Source organism: Callospermophilus lateralis, chromosome 1, assembly GCF_048772815.1.
Source record: "Callospermophilus lateralis isolate mCalLat2 chromosome 1, mCalLat2.hap1, whole genome shotgun sequence".
Classification (NCBI taxonomy): Eukaryota; Metazoa; Chordata; class Mammalia; order Rodentia; family Sciuridae; genus Callospermophilus; species Callospermophilus lateralis.
In genome coordinates this window covers 93,979,272-94,000,334 of record NC_135305.1, presented here as the reverse complement: position 1 = coordinate 94,000,334, position 21,063 = coordinate 93,979,272, and the positions used below count along the sequence as shown (strand labels likewise).

At 36.4% G+C, this 21,063-nt stretch overlaps 1 protein-coding gene across 8 annotated transcripts in view; it reads left to right on the top strand.

The window, feature by feature from the left end:
- The window catches only part of Amph (amphiphysin), a 211,739-nt gene that overhangs the window by 167,074 nt on the left and 23,602 nt on the right, over positions 1 to 21,063 (top strand). For 4 of the 8 annotated variants that reach the window (XM_076864067.2, XM_076864057.2, XM_076864056.2 and 1 more), the window contains exons 13-17: positions 4,145 to 4,168; positions 6,232 to 6,255; positions 9,007 to 9,039; positions 13,171 to 13,227; positions 17,759 to 17,884. In XM_076864067.2, the coding sequence (XP_076720182.1) occupies positions 4,145 to 4,168; positions 6,232 to 6,255; positions 9,007 to 9,039; positions 13,171 to 13,227; positions 17,759 to 17,884 (264 nt within the window). Of the gene's footprint in view, positions 1 to 4,144; positions 4,169 to 6,231; positions 6,256 to 6,509; positions 7,008 to 9,006; positions 9,040 to 13,170; positions 13,228 to 14,151; positions 14,155 to 17,758; positions 17,885 to 18,307; positions 18,311 to 21,063 lie in introns of all 8 variants that reach the window. The other 4 variants (XM_076864053.2, XM_076864048.2, XM_076864061.2 and 1 more) reach the window with 4 other exon arrangements.

Genomic DNA, 21,063 nt, shown 5'->3' with positions numbered 1-21,063 from the left:
CTCAAGGTGAGGTTGAACATCATGGAGGAAGAGTATGGAAGACGGAAGTGGCTCAGATGATGATCAGGAAGCAGAAAGAGACTCCACTCTCCAGATACAAAATATTTATCTCATAAACACATCCCTGATGAACCACTAGCTCCAGCCACACCCCACATGCCTCCAGTTACCACTTGTTAACCCATTAAGGATTAATTTGCTGATTAGGTTAAAGATATAACCCAACCATTTATCCTCCAAACCTTCTTGCATTATCTCACATGTGAGCTTTTTGGGGACACCACATCTAAACCATAACAGTCAACATATATTTCCTGATAGGAAGGGTGGGTATAAAGAGGATCTTATCAATATTAATTATTCTATTTATTTATTGATTTGGTACTATTGATTGAGCCCAGGGCCTTGCACAAGCTAGGTAAGTGCTGTACCACTGAGATATATCCTTGGCCCTCAACATCAATTATTCTCCCTATCTCCCCCTACCATTAGTTTTCTCTTCCCACAGGGCTAGCATAACCATACATTCCTGTTTTCCCAGGAATTGTTTCTCACAGAGTAATAAACATTTGCTCTCAAAAGTGTCCAGGCTTCCATGATAATGTTGTATGAGTTCCCTCAATAAAACTCTCATTTTGACTTTGGGCTTATTATTCTTCTTCCTTTTTTCTCTACTTTATTCCTTGCATTTTGCAAGTTAAGGCATATTTGAAATAACCATGAGATTATGACCCAATAGAAAAGTTTTACAGTCTTGAGAGTCTGGACTTAATAGTGTTGTGCTCATCTTCCACCTTGCAGAGATCCCCTTTTGTAATCTTGATTACAGTTTGATCTTGAACTAGCCTTCCTTATCCAAATGTATTCTTGCTCATAATTTCTTTGCTCTCAATTCCAATAGTTTTTGTAAAAAGATTCTCTGTCAGAGATATTGATAGCAGGTGCTTTGATGACATGCATATGATTCCTCTGGAATATGGTTGGTTTACAATTGTCTATGTTAGTTGAAGGAAATGGACTCAAAATTTTGTGTTTATTGTTTGTTTTTGATGCTGAGGATGAAACCTAGAGTATCATGCATGTTCAACACATGCTGTATCCCTGATCTATGCTCCTAGCTCATATATCAATATTTCAGATATTATTGGAGCCTCACATTTGAATTTGGACAATTCCAAAGATGCTACAATATACTATAAATTAATTAATGAAAGTTTATTGTGAAATTAAGACTTAGCTCAATTTACTGGTCATGAAGCTTTATTGGTACTTTACAGTAAACCATTGGGAAACAAATTGTTCAATATGGACCTAGATAAATAAGGCTTTTCTCTAATCCATGCTCTTTGTTCTAGAATATGATTGGGTATATAAAGGCCTCCCTATTGTAAAATAATAACAGTAAAAGTCTAATATTATAATAGGTAGCCAATTAACTAGGCCAGACACTAATCTTAAATATGTCTTGCAAAATAATGGGTCTCTTGGATAAATATTTTGGGAAGCTGAACCTCTCACAGGGAATTAATAACAATATGCATTAGAATATGAAGGGCACTTAGAAGTCATGCAACTATAAACACACACTCACAGAACTATTTGTTTAAGAGTTTCCCTAATTTGTTTGATAGTAGAACTGCTTTAATCAAGCTTTTCTAAACATTCATTGGAATGCTCTCTAAAATATATTTTGGGAAATGTTGGAGTAGTAGACCTTAGCAAGTTTGAGGGTTCTAGCTGGTGGTCAAGAAAAGTAGAAAATGTATGTCCAGGTAATTACATATACATCCTTCTCAAAGTTTTGCTGTTGTATGCAGATAGCAGAATTCTTGGGGGCTTCCTCCACCTTACTTGCAAAATTCCTTATTTTCATGGAAGAAGCAAAAGTTTCTGCAGTGGATACTATGAATAGTGGGTGAGATTCCATAGTATTTATGTTAATTTAAATCAAGGGAGAAACATCTTTTGTATCAACTTATAATTAACCCACAAATTATGCAGCTTTGTGTGAATTTAAGACAGAATTTTTTTTTTTTAAGGATCTCTCTATCTTGCCCATGCTGGCCTAGAACTCCTAGGCTCAAGTGATTCTCCTCCCTCAGCCTCCCAAGTTCTGGGACTACAGATGTAAACTACCATTCTCTGATTAAAGGGTTCTCTTAGAATGAAACAAACAAAAATTGCCACTTTGATTATATGTTCAAAAGTCTTTGTTCTAAAGGAAACACTCTGTGGGCAGGGCAAACTCTGTGTGTGTCCCTTGATTCTATACTTGGGGCCTGATAATAAATTTCTCTGGTCTCCTGAGGGCTGCAATTGAGTCATCTCACTGCAGAGTAGTCTCTTGTCCAGCTCCAATCACATCTCTTCTCTTTCCCTAAAGAAGAAATGCTTAGGCTGAGTGACAGTAAGCACAAGGCAGTTAGACTCTGCTGGCCTTCCTTCTACTTTACTCAACATTATCTTCTTTACCATTGCTGACCTCTTGTTTTCAACTGATGTTCTTGCTGCTAGTAGAACACCTCATTTTGTGATCTCTGCAGTGTCTGTGTGAGCTAACACATCCTTTCATTATCCTGAGGAGTGATAAGCATGGTGTTTCCTATTGCTGCCTTCCTTTGCCGAAAACACTGGTGCTGTCTGCAATATGCAGAGATGTGTACTGTCTTACATGGTTTATACTTCTTCAGGACCTGTGAGGCAAGGGAGCAGAAACCATCTGTACAATCAGAAAATGCATATTAGATAAAACAGGAATCCATGTACAAAAAGAGTGTGCCTTTGAATGGAGCGATTCTACTCTGCTGTCTCTTTTTCTATGAGAAAGTTTTAAGCCGGAGAAAAATGAAGCTGCATAGAGATAGAGGGCAGGCAGCTCAGTGCAGTAAAACTGAGCCCAGGCTGAGCGTGTTATGTGCATGGTATGGGGGAATCAGTTAGAAACACAGATTCCACTCTCTATTGTACGGAATCCAAATGAAACATCTGCAATCTCCTCTGGGAACCATGAGTTAAAGTGGGAGTGCCAGGCTTTCTAGATTTCTGTTCACATTTAGTGATCTCAAACAAGAGGGTAAACATGAATCTAGCCTCAAAAACACAGATATGAAGGAATGTGGCTTCAGCAGTGATTCTCAATCACAAAGGAAATAAGAAAGAAAGGTCTTCCCCAGTCTTCCCACCCACAGTGGAAGTCACTTAAACTATCTGGATTCAATCCTCAGGATCAATAGACTTTATAATTGAAATTTCACTAGTAAGTGTAATCTGCTCCTATGTCCTCATGGGCACCCTGGTAATTTACATGATTACCAATTATTTTAGCTGTGTGTTATCTAATTTAGCAAATTGAAGAACTACTTTTCTGGGATTTATTTGCCATCAAAATGATCATAATATATCCTATTGAATGTGATGGAGGAATAGCATTAGCAGTGATTAAGATCTCTATTTCTTTTTCTTTTTTTAAAGAGAGAGAGAGAGAGAGAGAGAGAGAGAGAGAGAGAGAGGATTTTTTTAATATTTATTTTTTAGTTTTCAGCGGACACAACATCTTTGTTTGTATGTGGTGTTGAGGATCAAACCCAGGCCGCACTCATGGCAGGCGATCGCGCTACCGCTTGAGCCACATCCCCAGCCCAAGATGTCTATTTCTTTAATGATGTGATAATTAGTCTCTAATATCTGGACACCTTGTTTATTTTAATGGTGTGAGTGTGCGTGTGCATGTGTGTGTGTGTGTGTTAAAGTAATCCCATTCATCATATTTCACCTATAGTTTTCTACTTACATAGCAAAAGGCATATTGGTTAGAATTTTGTTATCCAATATGGTATCTACTGGCCACATGTGATGACTTAAACTTAAGTAAAATTATGTAAAATTTCAAACTTGTTTATGGTACATCAGCATATTTCAAGTGCCCAAGAGTCACAGGTGATTAGTGGAAAACATATTGGATAGCAAAGATATGGAGCAGTCCCATTATAAAAGAAGTTCTGTGAACAGTGCTTTACCATATGCTTAAAAAAAGTGTGCAATTTCAAGAACTTTGATCATTTCTCTGTGTTTGTCTTTACATATGTATTTTTTTCAGATGCTTACAATTTATATACTAATAATATTTTTGTATGTTTCCTTTCAGACATTACCCTGGGACTTGTGGACGGTAAGACCTTTAATAACTCAATGTATCTTTTTTTAATTTAATTTTTTAAATTAGTTTAATTAGACAGTAGAATGCATTTATACACTTTGATTTATCATACATAGATGGGATATAATGCCTCATTTTCCTGAGTGTACATATTGTAGAATCATATTGGTCATGCAGACACATATATACACAAAGTAATAATGTCTGTTTCATTCTACTATCCTTCCTATCCCCACATCCCATCCCCTCTCCTCTCTTCACTTCCTTCTACCTAATTTAAGATAAAGCTCTTCTTCTCTAGTGCCCCCTGTCTCATTGTAAATTAGCATCCACATATTAGAGAAAACATTCAGCCTTTGGTTTTTTGGGATTGGCTTATTTAACTTAGCATGATATTCTACAACTCCATCCATTTACTGGCAAATGCCATGATGATGTATAAAAATTTGGAAATCTTATTACATTTTATTTCACTTGTGATGGAAAGAAGATCCTTATATATTGATAGCATATTCCCCTAGGATAATCTTTAGCTCCCAACAGTTCTGTGGTCCCAGCTGCTGGATCACTAGGGGTCAAGAATGTGATGTTGTATCCATTTGCTTTTCCTGTGGATCTTGCTGGCCAGAGGAGCAAGTGTAATGAAAGGCATGCACACATGTGGTTGCTTTCAAATAGAATATAGGTCAAGTGTGGATGGGAAAATGCAAGGTGATAGGAAACATTTTTTTCCATTGTTATATTTCATGAAGCTTGGTTAATAACATGTTAAGCTCTAGATCCACACTACTCTGGATTTGACTCCTAACTCTGTACTTATAATCTTGTGACTCTGAGAAATTTCTAAACCTCTCCAAGCCTCTGGTTTTCTCATCTGTAAAATAAGGATAATGACACCAACCTGAGAGGTTTGTGAGAGAATTAAATAATAATATATTTGTAGAGTGTTTAGCCCTTTGGGTGGTTTGTATCAATAAAAGTAGATATTATTCCTGATGGTGTTTATTCCATTAATCTGATGTTCCAGGATGAGTATTTCCATAATTTAGGGTTGGGGAAGAGATTAGAACAGAGTTTTGTGGTGCTACATTAGTACCATGAAATTAGGAGACCAGTGGAACCTGTATCAAGCTTGGAATGTCTTAGGGAAGGAAGGGCCTTTGTCTCGGAAAAACTCTGGTTATGTGGTCTTAAGAACCCAACTTGAGTTTCATGTTTTCTTTCTTTCTTTCTTTTTTTTAAAGTGGGTCTTGTGTTCTGAAATGACATTGTTACTTTTTCCCTTTCAAAGAATGATGGCCATCCTCTTCCTTTCTGGAGCAGCAGGTTTATACTGCATTCTTTAGGATTCTTGGAGCATCAGGGAAAGCTCTCAAGAGAAGAGCTAAAGCTATCAGTTGAAAGGTTGAAACCACCTGTGACTAAGTTGTATTTTTTTGTAGTGAGTTGGTTTTACTTGTGTATTCACAAAAAGTGATGGATGGGTTGACATTTAGGGTGTTTGAATTCTAGCCTCAACTCTATATTAATTTTCTTGGAGATTAAGGGGACAATGCAGAGTCTTTAGTCCTTTTTTTATTTCCATATGTCATACCTTTAGTTGAAGCTGTAAAGCAGTTTTCTTCCCTAGCTGGGAGGGGTATGGTGAGGAGGAAGGTATTATATAAAAGGAGATTCTGACTATTTCAGAGGACAAACTTCTTAGGAATGGTCAGAGTATATGATACTCTGTAATTTCTTGACCTCTAGTGCTTGATCTTATTCTAGTGTTCTCAGACTTGCTTGTTTATTTGAAATTTTGCGTTTCAGAGTCTGCTAAAGCTGAAGTAATGGACCAGCTGTAAAACATCCTTGCTAATGCTAAAAAATCACAGAGACTTTGTGTTTCAATTATACCTTTTCCACAGCAGTCTTAACTTTAGAACAAATCTTTTCTATTGCAAAATCAGTTGTCAAATTGAATCCCAAACCAACAAAAGCAATAGCCTTCAGCAGAATATAGTTTCTAAATAACAAGAGATTTTAATTTGCCGGTGAATTTTTCCTCTTCTTCTTCTTCTTTTTAATGCATACAGACAAGCACTGATTTGGTACAACCGGTAAGTAAATATCCAGAAAATTCTGGAATTTAAAATATTTAACATTGTTTATATACGAGGTGAATTTTAGAATGACCTTTTTCCCCCATGGCATTTCTAGTCATAGATTTAACTTTAAGTCAACTAATTTAAACACTTTCTAGTTGTTTAACTGGTGCTACCCTAATAAAGAGCTTTGTGTTTCTCATCAAATCTTACCATGGTCTATTTCATCTTATGTTTTCTTTTTCTTTGCTTTTCTGCATATTTTAAAGACTGACTCTTCAAAAAGTCTTTCCCTGTGTAACCTGATCATGGAGGAAACTCCACACAGTGGGTTGGCTGAAGAAATTCAAAGATGTCAAAATGACATAGTTGCATTTACTTGGGGCCCTGATGCTAGTACAGACAGTGTCAGCCAGGAAATTACCCCAAGTATGACTCAAGAAGACTTTGCATGTCTCTCTGAAGCAGAGAAAGACATGAGATTATCCACCATAATATTTTCTTCTGCTGACTGCTCCACTGTAGCTGAACAGGGTGAGCATGTCCTGGGGCCAGCCCCTCCAGGTGGAAATGAATCGCTATCCCCAAAGCCTGTGAACAGGGCTGGAGTTACCATTGCTGCTTTTATGGAAATGGAACAGCCATGTGAATTACTTGATGCAGAGATGCCAGCCATGGAAATAGCTGGCCTGCTCAAAGAAGGTCATGAAGATGTTAAAAAGTCAGATGAAGAAAAAGAGAAACAGAAGATAGAAGATTCTGTTTGGGCAGGTGTGGAGACATGTCAGCAGGTAGACACTGGAACTGTTGATAACAAGGCAGTAAATGATACAGAGGAATTTGAAGAGAAAGTACGGGAAAGTACAGGAAACAATGCAGTAGATTATCCCAAAACAATAGTAGAGCAGGATCAGGAGGCCTTCAAAATTAGTGAAATGGAAATTATGAAAGATCTAAGACTGAGTTGTAAGGAAAGTGTAAAAACCTATGAAAATTATTTTGAAGAAACTGACCTATTAGAAAATGACATGAAAGAAGTAGATATGCAAGATGAATTTGGTAACAGAGACCAAGGGCCACATGATGGGTTTCAAGTAATAATCAATAATTATGAAAATACAGAAGGTTTTGAAGCTAAACCTGCCAATCATGCAGATAACTTGATTCTACCTCTCCTCCGGACCAACTCTGTATCTAATATTGAAGATGCTTGTCCAGAGGGATGGGATTTAACTAGAAAAGACATACAGAATAATTTAATAAACCCTTCCAACCATGCAGTGATGTATTACCCAGCACAGGACAGGGCAGATGTTGAAGAAATTCAGTGTGAGAATATGTTAAATACTCCTGGGCATGACAGGGATAGCAATCAGGATGTTGTTTTATCAACAAAAGTGTCAGTTCAGTCTGGGATGAGCCTTAATTATTCCCTGAAAACTGATGCAAACAAAAGAGATCAGTATTCATCTGAGGGAAAAGATTCATTAATAGAAGGGTCTGAAAGCACAACAACCGAGAGATATAGTTGTTCCATTAACTTGCCAAGAATAGCAAACACAGATCCAGGTCAAATCTGTCAGCCAACCTTAAATTCATCAGTAAATAATATGGATGTACCAGAATTCCCTGGGATGCCAGATAGCCAAGCAAGTGGATTTACCAATTGTCTGGATTCTAATAACCACCAGCCTATAGGAGATATGAGAGCCATAGATAATTGCTGGGAACATTTAAATGTGGTTGAGAGTAAAACAGATGTAAGTGGGGAACAACCCATGGCTAGCTGCCCAGAACAGAGTCAGGAGATAGCTAGACCTTTGGTTCTGGGAACCTCCTGGAACACTAGCACTGAGAGTTCTGATGGTTCCCAAGACAATGACATCAACAACTCAGATTTATCTGAAGATGAAATTGCTAACCAGAGATATGGATTGTTGTACCAAGAAATAGAGGCTGATAAAGACGAGGTACTTACCCCAGTATGTAGCATAGACTAGCCAAAGACTTCCGTAGGATCCGTTTTTCCTAATGTCTCTTACCTACTTCATTATCCATCACTATCTGCTTGGAGGTCTAATTGATCTCCTGGACAGATTGTCATGTACCTCTTCAAATCTGTGCAAACCAATCACAAATAGGTTGACCAAAAAAAAAAAAAAATTCTCCCAAAGCAGAATAACTACTATTGAGAATTAATAAGAATCTTCTCTTACCATTCCATTCTCTGAGTCCATTATTTCTACTTTCATTTTTACTTAGTAGTAAAAATGTGCTAAGTCACAAGCAGTACAAATTTGCTTACTATTTCTGAAGTGGTTCTACTCTAATAAGAACACAGGAAATGTTTCTACCCAGGCCCATTGAAACTGTCCCATAATTGCTGTTCATTAAAATGATGGATTATAGAAATGATTGAAAAGCTCTTTCTGGATTTTAGGTACATCCTAGAAAGAGAGCTATTTAATCCCTCATGGTTATTCTCTATAATCATCTTCTCATTATTATTAAGAAAGTCAGTTTTCCTTAGCACTGAGCCACATACCAACAATAATTGTAAAATTAATCTTTCATTTTTTGTCAGCCTATTTAAAATAATACAGCATGGTCTTTTACATTTCCTCAGCACTTTCATGCACAGCAACCTTTTGTATTATTTTAAAATGTGTGGTAGTTATTATTCTCTGACTTGTCTAATGGTTATTTACTAATCTTATCAAAGCGATGGGAAAAAAATAACACACTCTGATTCCCATTTCTGTTTAGGCTTCTGGTGGTTCATTTAATGGATTTACCCAGGTAAGGAATCTGTTTTCTAACAAGATCTATCTGTTGAGAATGCTGCCAATTTTTTCAATGTGATTCTATGCCACTGGTTGAATATAATGAAGAGCATCAGAACAAAATTTGACCCTACTATTTACAGATGGAGTAATGGAGACATAATAATTAGCAACACTGTAGGAGTATTATGATGAGATATGAATACAGGGCACTAGCCCAGCATACGATAAGTTCTCTATGACTTCAGCTAGCTAATACTTGTGTTTTTAGTTATAGTGTGAACTTTTACTTTTTGCTGATTGATCTATTAGTAATTATAATTTGTCTTGATCTGAGAGATCCCCTGAATTCAGCTGCTGGAAAGGAGTAAAGGGGATTGTTTTGAACTAAGGAGATGGGTCTTTAGAAAATATCAGAGGCTTTTAGGAGCCTCCTTCTAAGGTTTCATAGAGGAGCCACACAAAATTCATACATAGAGCCTTACTTCTTCATGCTTCTTCAGCAAAATGCCATTGAAAGATCAGAAACCACATACTGATTTTGTCCAACAAACCAGCATTTTCCTTGAGAGTCGGAGAAGGAGGAGCCACAAGATGGACTGTCCCATCCTCTTTATAGGTCCCAGTGGGTAGCCAGGTGTAATCCATGTAAAAGGCAGGCCTTGTGGCTATCAAGCTCCTGGTTTTGATTCTGACAACCTATTGAAGTATGACTTCAAATAGGCTTGTCTGTTATGAATGCTTCATGTCAAAATGTAAGACATGCACAGTTTCTAATAATTTTAGCATTTAGAATTATCTAAACAGATATTCATAATATATTCATAAATTTAATTCTCTTTTTAAATTTTTCATTATTGTTCCCCATGTTACCTATAAAAAAATCAGACCCACTCCTGTACCCAAATAGAGATACACATAATCACAAAGACAGGTGACACAATGCATCTCTTCCATCTTCAAAAACCTCTTTTGGAAGGGATCATTATTCTTTCCTTATTGTTTCAAGTTTATATTTCTAATAGTTATTAATGCATATAATTTTAATAATAATGAAGTTTACACAGTTTTCCATTTTAAAACTTTAGACTATCATGCATCTCCTCCATTTCTTGTTTTATAGAAGTGTATATATTTTCTTCTCTTTTTTAAACACATTCTATAGCTTTACCCTGTATCAGTGTATGTGATGTTCTTAATGCTACATCCTTATTTCTAAAGCATTATCTATTGACTCAATCTCTAGAAGGTGAGAAATTACAGTGTGTTCTACTCCTATCCCCCAGTTCTCTTCTGCATCTTACTCTTCCTATGATGGAGTTCCTTCATAGTCATACAGTTATTTTGTGGCAATATTTTAGTGACATAAGTGCTAACAGCCAAGTTATGAAGTTTACATTTCCATTACATGTCAATTTTTGTTTTATTTTGGTTTAGAGGATAATTGTGAATCTTGTGTGTTTGCCTGTTGATTGGTTTGCTTAGGTTTCTAGGTGCCAGGGAAACCCCCTACTCTAGAACTATATAAACCTTTTCTCATTTTGTTGAAATATTGGATATGAAAGAAGTTTCATCTTGAAGAAATTGCTCTCCTTCTGGGCTCACTGTAGTTGGAGCTGTGTACTCTGAGCCTATAACCTGCTGTTCTCCCATGATGTTTATCCCACGATTGCCTTCATCCCTCTGGGCTGTCCATCTCCTGCTTTCTGAATGCAAATCACTCTTATTTGTGGTTTAATGCCTCAATTGGATTCAGCACATCCTCCAGTAACTTCTTGAGGAAAATGTCTGTAGGAGGTATAATCATGACTCTACACATCTGAAAATGTCTTCATATACCTAATGAACTTTTTTGATATTATATGAAAAGTTGTAAATGGATAATCCTTTAGAATTTTAAAGCCATTCCTCCACTCAGTTCTAACTCTTAAATGTTGCCTTTGAAAACCATATTATGATTCTTGAAATTTAAGAAACCTCTCTCTTTCCTTCCCCACATTCCTCTCCACTCACCTTCCTTCTCTCTCTCTCTCTCTCTCTCTCTCTCTCTCTCTCTCTCACACACACACACACACACACACACACACACACACACACTCTTTCTCTGGAGCAGTAGAATCTTCTTTTAAGCTCAGGGTTTTTTAAATTTTTCAAGGATGGGCTATGATCAGAGTCTCTTTTCATTCATTGTTCTAGATCCTTTTATTCCAAAAATTTATATCTTTTGGTTTAGGGGAATTCTGAAGTTAATTTTTTTTCACTAACGATTTCTCTTTTGGTTTTCTTTTCTCTCATTCTGCAATGCTTCTCTTTTTCATATGATATCTTCCTGAACTAGTCCAATTACCCTTTTCTTCTCATTTCCTTTTCTTCTCTTTCTTTGCTTTCCACCTCTTCCAACAGATCTTTCATCCTGTATGTTTGTCATTTTCCAAGGGCTCTATTTGTTCTTGGATATTTGTTCTTTAATAGCATCCTCTTCTTGTGTTATAAATGCCACATCTTCCATTTTATTTCTGAGGATATTAGTAATCATTTTTGTAGCTATATTTTTTGTACAAAGTCTTTGTTTCTTCCACTTGCATTTTTTAAAATTTATTTTTTCCTTTTCAATTTTGAGGCTTTTCTCAAATCTCTGGAATCTTGACTGAATAATCGTATTTAAAGTAGGATGATAAGAAACTGAGTAGAAACTTGTATAAGTTGGTAGGCCTTATTGACTGTGGGCATTGTTGTTGGACTTTCCTGCTCATATTTTCTGTTGAGAGCTCCTAATGTCATATTTTTTAGGATTTTTCTTTTAAGCTGGTCAGACTCCTTAGGGAAGACTCCTATGGTCTCCTGTTTTGAGGAGTATAAGCCTGGCTGTACTGTAACAGAAGACACATGTTCTCCATACTTATTATATAAATGCTCGCTTATTCTTTGTACTTTCCTAATATACCCTTGTGTCTCCCAGCCCAGAACCCCACTGTTTCAGTCTCAGCAGAAAGTCTTCTGCTGGATAGGAAGGCTCATGCTGTGTTTTTAGAATAGGTGAGAGTATTTTGAGACTTACTCACTTAATTTTTTTTTTTAGTTGTAGATGAACACAGTAATTTTACTTCATTTATTTATTTTTGTGTGGTGCTGAGGATCAAACCCAATGCCTCATATATGCTAGGAAGCACTCTACTACTGATCTACAGTCCCAGTCTTTGGTCACTTTTTGATAGACTTTGAACCAGTTCCCCTGTCTTGAGCAGCCTCCCTGCCTCCTATTTTCCTTGGTTACCTACACATTGAATCCTTGATTCTTTGGGTGCAATGAATTGGGTTGATTTGTGACATTTCTGTCATCATCTTTCAACACAAATAGTTTGGATCCACCAAGTTACTTAGTGCTTATTCAATGGCTTCCCAAATTAAAATTTTGTTAATTATCTTTCTTCCAATTTGTCTCATCCTGTGGTGTTATGCCTTTAAAAAAATATCCCTTTATAGTAGTTTAGTTTAGATTCTGTAGGTAACAAAATTATATTACACACATTCAAATGACTGTCTTTAACCAAAGTCTTTGATTCCTCTTTTCTGTGGGGAGCCCCTGATGTCAGATTCTTCAGGCATGTTTTTTTCCCTTGAGATGGTGAGATTGTCTGGGAAAGACTCTTTGGTCTCCCATCCAGAAGGTATGGCTTGGCTACCAGTACAATGGGAGATGAGCCTTGTGTCAGAGAACATTATTCCTTATGATTTCTTCCAGCTTGAGGTTTCAGATCAATGAAAGTCTTTTAAAAAGGTTTAAAATTATAACACATAAATAACCCTTCCTGTTAAGTGATATAGTGAGTACATTGCCATTACTTTGAAAAGTTTGAAGGTTAATTTCAGGTGTAAAGCTACTATCTTCTAATTTGGTGTCACTATCCAGAAGAGAATCTATGCAAGAAAGATGTCCCCAAAGCCAGTGCCCTTTGCTTTTATGACTCTCACAATGTACTGTTAACCAAGATTTATATTTAGAATAACTTCTGTTAATGTTTCATTTTCATTTTTGTTTCAGTGATTTTAAAAAGGGAACTTTAAAACTTAGAAATGTATTTATCAACACAACTGACAATAGCTAACTTAAATATCTTTTTAAAAAGTGTTTTCTCCTCATTTTCAGCCCCAGGATACTTCATTATTTACAATACAGACAGATCAGAGTATGATTGGCAGCTTGGTAAGTTGATGTGGGTCTGTATCTTTGGGAAGTTGTCAGATATCACCAGATGTGGTAATGCTAATATAAACTGATCATTCTGGTTTGTCTAGAGTTTGAATATCTAGAATGTGATTTCTGCAGCTGCCTCTTTTGTAGAAATCAGGAGGAAACACATCTATAAAATTTTACTGTGATTTTGAGTTTGTTTACTCCTATTTATAAAAGGCACAGTGTTCCCAGCAAAAACCAAAGTATTTTAGGTGTAGGCCTCAGTGGAGAACAGTGGATCCATCAAGGATATGAATATTTCCATATAACTGGAACTTAAGCTACAGGATTGAACATGAATTTGTTTCAAGAATTTATGCTTCAAAATCCTTCTTCTTATTATTTTTTTATTTTGGAAATAAGAGTACCCGCTTCTCATCTCATCCCTTCATCTTATGAGTTATAGAAAGAAGGAATGTAGAGTGTGGAGTTGTGGTTCCTAATTCAATGAAAAATAAGAGCAGAGAAATCTTAGGGAATGATCAGGAGGCAGAAAGAGTTAGACTTGGCATTAAAGGAGATTCTTCTCTAAGATTGGTATTGCAGTTACCATGGGAAGCCTTTTCAGCAGTATCTTACCAGAAAGCTGAATGAAGAGACCTTGAGACATGTGATTTGTGAGACTGACACTGCTGCATTACAGAAGACTTTGTCTCTGTGAGGGTTAGTTCATGAGGGTTATTTGCAACACTCTGATTTTCCCATGTACATAATGTATGATTATCCCAGCTTCCACCTTTCTCTTTGGAAACTTGGAATTAAGTTTAAGTAAAATGAATTTTTCATTTTAGACTATTTCAATTTTAAGATGGGAATTCTGTTCTAAGACATTTGTCTTAAAGGTTAATTTGATAGTTTTGCAAGACAAGTGTGTCTCTACTACCTTGTTAGTAGATTGTCATACTTTTTTCCCCTCCATGACCAAGTTAAATCTCTATGGCCTGCAAATAAATATTTGGATGCTTCCAAAAAAAATTATATGGTGTCAGTTTTGGAGCCAGAGAGACTCATTCTTAATGTTCATTGATGAATCTCAGCCTGGGTAATAGAGCTGAAGGATGAGATTTTTAATTATCAATTGTGAATTGTTTAAGAAAAATTGAGAAATCCTAGCATAAAAACCAAAGACAATTGGTTATAAGTGACACTATTACTTTGATGAAGAAGATCCAGGCCCAGAATTCTATGGCTTTTACATTTCTTTGAACATCTCCCTTTGTTCTCAGTTAGTTGTAGGAGCTTTCATGCCTGCCCTTCTCCATATATCTTCTCTGAAACAGACACCATGCCTCTTCTTTCCCTTGGGAACTAGCTTCTCGTTCCCAGCAATAGAGGTGCTGCTAACATGTTGTGAGGAACTAGGAAATCACAGTAATCCTATGTTTCTCAGTGTATTGTGATTATACAGGATCTTTTTAGGAGCAGGAAAACTTCCTAAAAATAATGTTTCAGGGGCTGGGGATGTGGCTCAAGCAGTATCGCGCTCACCTGGCATGCGTGCGGGCCAGGTTTGATCCTCAGCACCACATACAAACAAAGATGTTGTGTCCGCCGAAAACTAAAAAATAAATATTAAAATTCTCTCTCTCTCTAACAATAATAATAATAATAATAATGTTTCATTGACTGTTGTGAGAAGGTAGGCTTGAAAACTAGTACTCAGCTATGCATCTTCCAGCCTGCATCTCATGGCCCCACAGATCATCCCTAAAGTACAAGATGAAACCCTTTTGAACCCAAAAACCTTGCTCAGGGCTCAGAGTTTCCCCCAAGGCCCTTTACAATTCTCTCGAAAATAGCTCTCCCAAGATCTGAGAAGGCAGGCACCATATTGAATTGTGAATAGACTCTTAATTCATTCTTCCATACTATCTTTTCTGCCTCTGCATTGACGTGGCTTCATCTTATCACAGAGGACTACAGAACATGCACAAGAAGGCCACACTGTCAATTTTATGCTAAGGGAAGCATTCCATTTTTGAACCCCAAACAAAACCATTGTAGCATTCTGCGGCCACCAATATATTTAAATGGTCTCTCTCTTCTCTGAATGTATAGTGACTGCTACTTCAGCTAATAGGAAATCATTACCAGAACTCCCAAATAGTTTACCATGATATTCAGTCATTAGCAGCATATGTCAAGGGAGATATCCTGTAGGAAAAAAAAAAGAGTAGGGTGGGATTGAGGCAGGGAACAATTCCTGTAGAACTATTTAGATCTTTCCACAAGATGTTGCTTACAATTTATATTTGTTTTTCTCTCTATCCTGATAGAATATCTACAGATTTTATGCTACCTTAAAAGAAATAGAAGACACTCTATTTCTAAATTAGAATAGCAGATTTTATGTGCAATCATGCTTCATTCTTACCTATCATTAAGTGAGCCACATTTATCTCCTTTTAATTGAAGTTGCAATGTCATAATGTTTGGTATGATATGATAACATGGTAAAATGTGTTGTGGCTTAAGAGGACATAACCAGACCTATATCCTCTGTACAGCCATTACATTGTTCAATTTCAGCAAGCAAATGCAATTAGACTTATTTATTTATAAAGTCACCTTAGTTATTCTTGCTACAGCATACAGTTTCAGAATTTTCTCAGACTTCTAGAAACCCAGATTCTGATGCAAACAACTGTTTTGCATTTTAAATTATCCTTGCATTTCTTTAAATATAGAATGATAAATGTATTTGACTCATTCTTTGAAACTTCTCTTGGCTCCAAATCTGCCTTCAGACTTCCTCCATAGCATAGACTCACCTGCCAGGGAATAGCACCTGCCCAGGGAATTCTATGTGCTTTGTCAAATAGCCCTTTATGTCCTCCATTGTGTAAGTCATTTGATACCATCCTCTGGAGAAAATTACCTTGACTTCCCAGGTGGAAATATCATATCCTGAGCTTTTATAGCATCTGCTATGAAAACTTGTTCCATTATGAAGATAATTCTTTTTGAACAATAAAAGTGAAGTCTTTTCCCATAAAGGACACCTGAGATCATATTAGAGTCAATTCTAGCTCTCTCTTTCTTAAAAATTGTGTCAGACCATCTTTTAAAGGTTATAAAAGCCTATAAAAATATCAAATCTCTGCATACTTGTCTACCAATGTGTCTTTTAATTTTACTGTCCTTTGAAAAGATCAGTGGTGTGGTCAAGGCATGCATCACAATAAATGGTTTGGTGGAAGGCATAAAAAATGTAATTTATATATTTGTTCAACACTAGGCAATTCATTATTTATTTTATATAACCTCAGCATCAGTTTTCTTGTAACTTCTCCATGAAACTTGTCATGTGCACTGACTTAGGTAAACATACAAGAGAAATAGATGTAGCTTTTGGTTACTTAAGGTGAGAATCTCTTAGAACTTAACTGATTTCTCCAAAGTATTAATTGGAGTCTTATTACTATTCTTGGAACATAATTTTAATTTTTTTTTGCAGTTTAAATGGAAAAGTTCTGATAGAAAAAGATCTTAATGACCCCTCTAGTGTTCATTTATTTAGTGAAATGGTCATGCTAGATAAATATGTTTATTACATTAATGACAAAGAGAGAATATTGGCAGTAGCTGTGGTGATATACATTAGCTATGGCATTTTTAATGGTCTGTTGTTATTTTATAGTGTTAATTTTAAAACAAAAAGTCTTGAGCTAAGAGATGCCAGAGATATGATTCAGTATATAATCAGAATTAAGATGATAGGTATGTATAGAAGTCCCATGGGTAATGAAAAGACCTCACCTTGGCCACACAATTAAAAGGATCTAATTGATACCATGGAAAGTACTGCTCTGTGGTTCTTTGAAGAATTAGTTTATTGTATGAATTAAATGGATTGCGAAGGATTTTGTCGGAGAAAGAAGGGAAAGAGGGATTATTTTAGAAATTTACAACAGACAAACAACATATTTACAGTTGTGCATCAAGCAGCCATGTGGCTAAGGCCTGCTGTCCCCTAGCTTTGGAGATGGCATCCTAACTTCATAGTGACCTCTAGAATCAAATGAATACATTTTAATCTAAATATGGGGATGGCCCCTCACTTTTTTTTGTACAATACATATTAACAGCATTAAAAGATCCCAGAATTGTGTTCCCTGAAATTTCTTTCTCACTCCTCTCAACAAGCAAATATGGGCCCTCCTAGGGTTTCTCTGTCTCTCCTCTAAATAGCAGAAAGTACCATTTTAAGAACTTTTTATAGCTGTCAAAAAGAAATGAGTAGCCAAAATTGTGGTGTTTGCCTGACTTCAATGAAATGCATGTAGTTCTTGGTGATGAAAACAGAGAAGCTTAACAAGATTCATTTCTGTAACAGTTAGGTAGCTACTAACTTCATTAAATCCGTGCTGGAAACAGATAAAATCCCTCCCATTTGGCATAATCAAGGATGACAAAAAAAACTTTATTATCTAATAGTCTATAATGTGACCTATTGACATGTTGAATCTTTTTCCTCTAACCCCAAAACAAACAATCCAAGGCTGAATCTGAACAGGTTCCACCCTCAGAGCCAAAAGCAGAGGAACCTCCTGCTGCTGCTGTACCTGCTGTCGGGCTGGACCTTGGACTGGAAACTAGGGCTGAGGAGCCCGTGGAGGAGGCAGTGGTGAGAGCAACCTTCCTTCCCCATCCATTCACCTTGCTGCCATCATTTTGCTCATCTCCTGACCCTGTGTATCACTTCTTATCCATGCCTCACTTTGTCCAAACAAGTTTCCTATCTGTTATGGTTCCCCCACTTCATGTAGCCTTTGTTACTCTGACAATGAAACTACATGCCTTTTCATTTTATTAAAAACAGGAAGATACCCAGAGAGCTGATATTATGATCTCGAGAAAACTGCAGTGTTGCCACAGGCATGACTCTTTAAGAAGGGCATCTTGATTCTTTCCGATACTCTCCCTTTTGGGATATTACTTGCAGGGAATCAGACCTGTCAATTCAGTGCTCCACCTATGATGGCTGGAGACCCATCCTTAACTAGGGACCAACTTACATGTGATAAAAATAAGAGTAATAACTTCACAGATTGTGTGATCACACTAACTGTGTATAATGTTAGTTTTGTATGTTGGTAAAGGCACAGTGAGGGACTGAAATTTCATATTCCAAACCCATGAGTCTATTAGGATTTCTATGTATACAGCTAGGAGTAGTGGAAATCAACCTTGTTCTGTCTCTGAGGATAATGGTGACCTTGAGGATGTATGGCAATCCATATGTCTGTCTGGACACCTGCTTTTACCCTGATTCATGCTACTATAAAAAAATTCTCATTGCATACTGGGATGAGATCTAATATGTACCAAGTTCATGAAATATGAAGTTGAAAATGCCAGTGTTGAGTGAAAGGTATATATTTATGAAATGCAGTAAAATGTTTCTCAATAATGTCAATTAGGGTGCTATTTATTACAGCCTTCACAGAATATACAGAAATAAGAAAAACAATTTCCCTATTACTGAAAGTAGGATTGTCTAGGTTAGATGCCTAGAAAGAGGAAAGCTATATTTCATGTTACTGCATTAGGTCACTTCACTGGGAAAGGGTAGTTCATTTATCAAATCAACAGTTTATAAGTAGAGAAATAAATAATAGGGATAGATAGTGATTGGACATACTAATTAATAATGACTCAATTATCGTATTTTCTATTTAAAGACAGAGTTGGATCTAGTCTTGTAGGGAAAACAAGAAATGTGTTCATCTGGGGTAAGTTGCTCCACACATTTGTCTTTTTTTTTTTTTTAAGGAGAGAGAGAGAGAGAGAGAGAGAGAGAGAGAGAGAGAGAGAGAGAGAGAGAATATCTTTTTTGTAGATGGACATAACACAACGCCTTTATTATTATTATTTTTTTATGTGGTGCTGAAAATCAAACCCGGGTCCAGCCTGTGCTAGGCAAGCGCTCTACCGCTGAGCCACAATCCCAGCCCACATTTGTCTTTTTAATTACTGCTAAAATTAAGGAGATAGTTGATTTTAAAATGAATATGCCCAGTGATAGGGAGTTATAAAGACACTGTTTTAGTCAGCTTTTTGATTGTAGTGACAACAAGACCTGAAAAGAACCATTAGAGGAGAAAAAGCTTATTTGGGTTCTGTTTCAGAGGTCTCAGTTAATAGATGACCAACTCCATAGCTCTGGAGCCAAGATGAGGCAGACCATCATGGCTGAAAGGTAGGGTAGAGAGAAGCAGATCAGGAAATGGCAACAAGGAAGGAAAATGAGAACTCTGATCACCAGGGACAAAATATTAACCCCAAAGGCATGTCCCCATGTCCTATCTACTCTAGCCACATCCTACCTGCCTACAGTCACCACCCAGTTAATGCATGTCATGGATTAATCTACTGATTCAGTTACAACTCTCATAATTTATTACCTCTGAAACTTCTTGTGTTGTCTTATCCGTGAACTTCTGAGAGCCACATATCCAAACAATATCAGATACTGGTTAGGATTTGAAGGAAATTGATTCTGAAAGTTCTCATCAAATTTGTCTTTTGAATGGCAGCACAGTCTTCATCTTCACCAGTGCTTTTGAACTACACGGGCGCTCGTGCCCCAGGCTATTCAGTGTAAGGCCTAATGCATAATGCCCATGGCTTTGAGCTGGGACAGCATTTGATGTGCAGTAGGTGGGAGATGTGAGTAGACAGCTAACCTACAGGCACCTACATGAATTCTCTCTGATCCCTTCTCAGACTGCCATGATCACCTACCACCTCACACTTATCCCCATCTAAAGTTCTATAAGTAACTTTTTAATGAAATCCAAGTTCATTGGTTTTCCAATTAATAATATTCACAGCTACCCATTATCAAATACCTACTAAGTAGTACCTAATATATTACAGATAAAGTATCCCTTATCTGAAATGCTGAGACCTGAAATATTTTGAATTTCAGATTTTTAAAAAAAATTTAGAATACTTGTATATACATACTGAACTATATTACAGATGGTACCCTAGTCTAAACAAGAATTTCATTTATGTTTCATAATTTTTTATACATATAAACTGAATGTAATTTTATATAATATATTTTAGTGTTCCTCACATGAGGCCAAGTGTGGAATTTTTTATTTCCGGCACTATTTTGTCAGATCCCAAAATGTTTTGAATTTTGGAGCATTTCAGATTTTGGATTTTCTAACTGGGGATCCTGAACCTGCACATGACTTATAATCTTTTTAACTGAGAGTGATTTACAAAATATTTAGTCAACTATTGTACAAGCATCAAACATTACTAAAACCCTAATGCTGTGTAAGAAGCTATTTGGGTGAATTTTTATTCTAAAAATACTTTTCCTCCTTATAGGTAAACTTTAGGCAATCAAAAATGTCAATTCCTTGTGAAATATAAGGCAATTAGAGTGTCTTTGGAAGGATTCAGTCATGTCCTGAGACCCAGAGGTGATAATAAGAACAATAAACGCAGAGCTCATAGTGTGAACCACTCTTTCCAAAAAGAAAAATAAACATCAAGTTCATTTCTCTATATGGGCTGAGAACTATTAGTAATTGTATTAAATAATATACTCACCTAAAGTGACCGCTTTGCATGTTTCCTAAATAGACTTGGATGAAGCACTTCTTCCCTTCTACATAGGAGAACTGCACCACACAGAATATAGTTTTGATTTTTAGAGTAGATTTATATCTTCTTTCTTCTGGTCATTTTATTTGGATTCTTTTATTTGGGATATATATATATATATATATATGGAGAGAGAGAGAGAGAGAGAGAGAGAGAGAGAGAGAGAGAGAGAGAGAG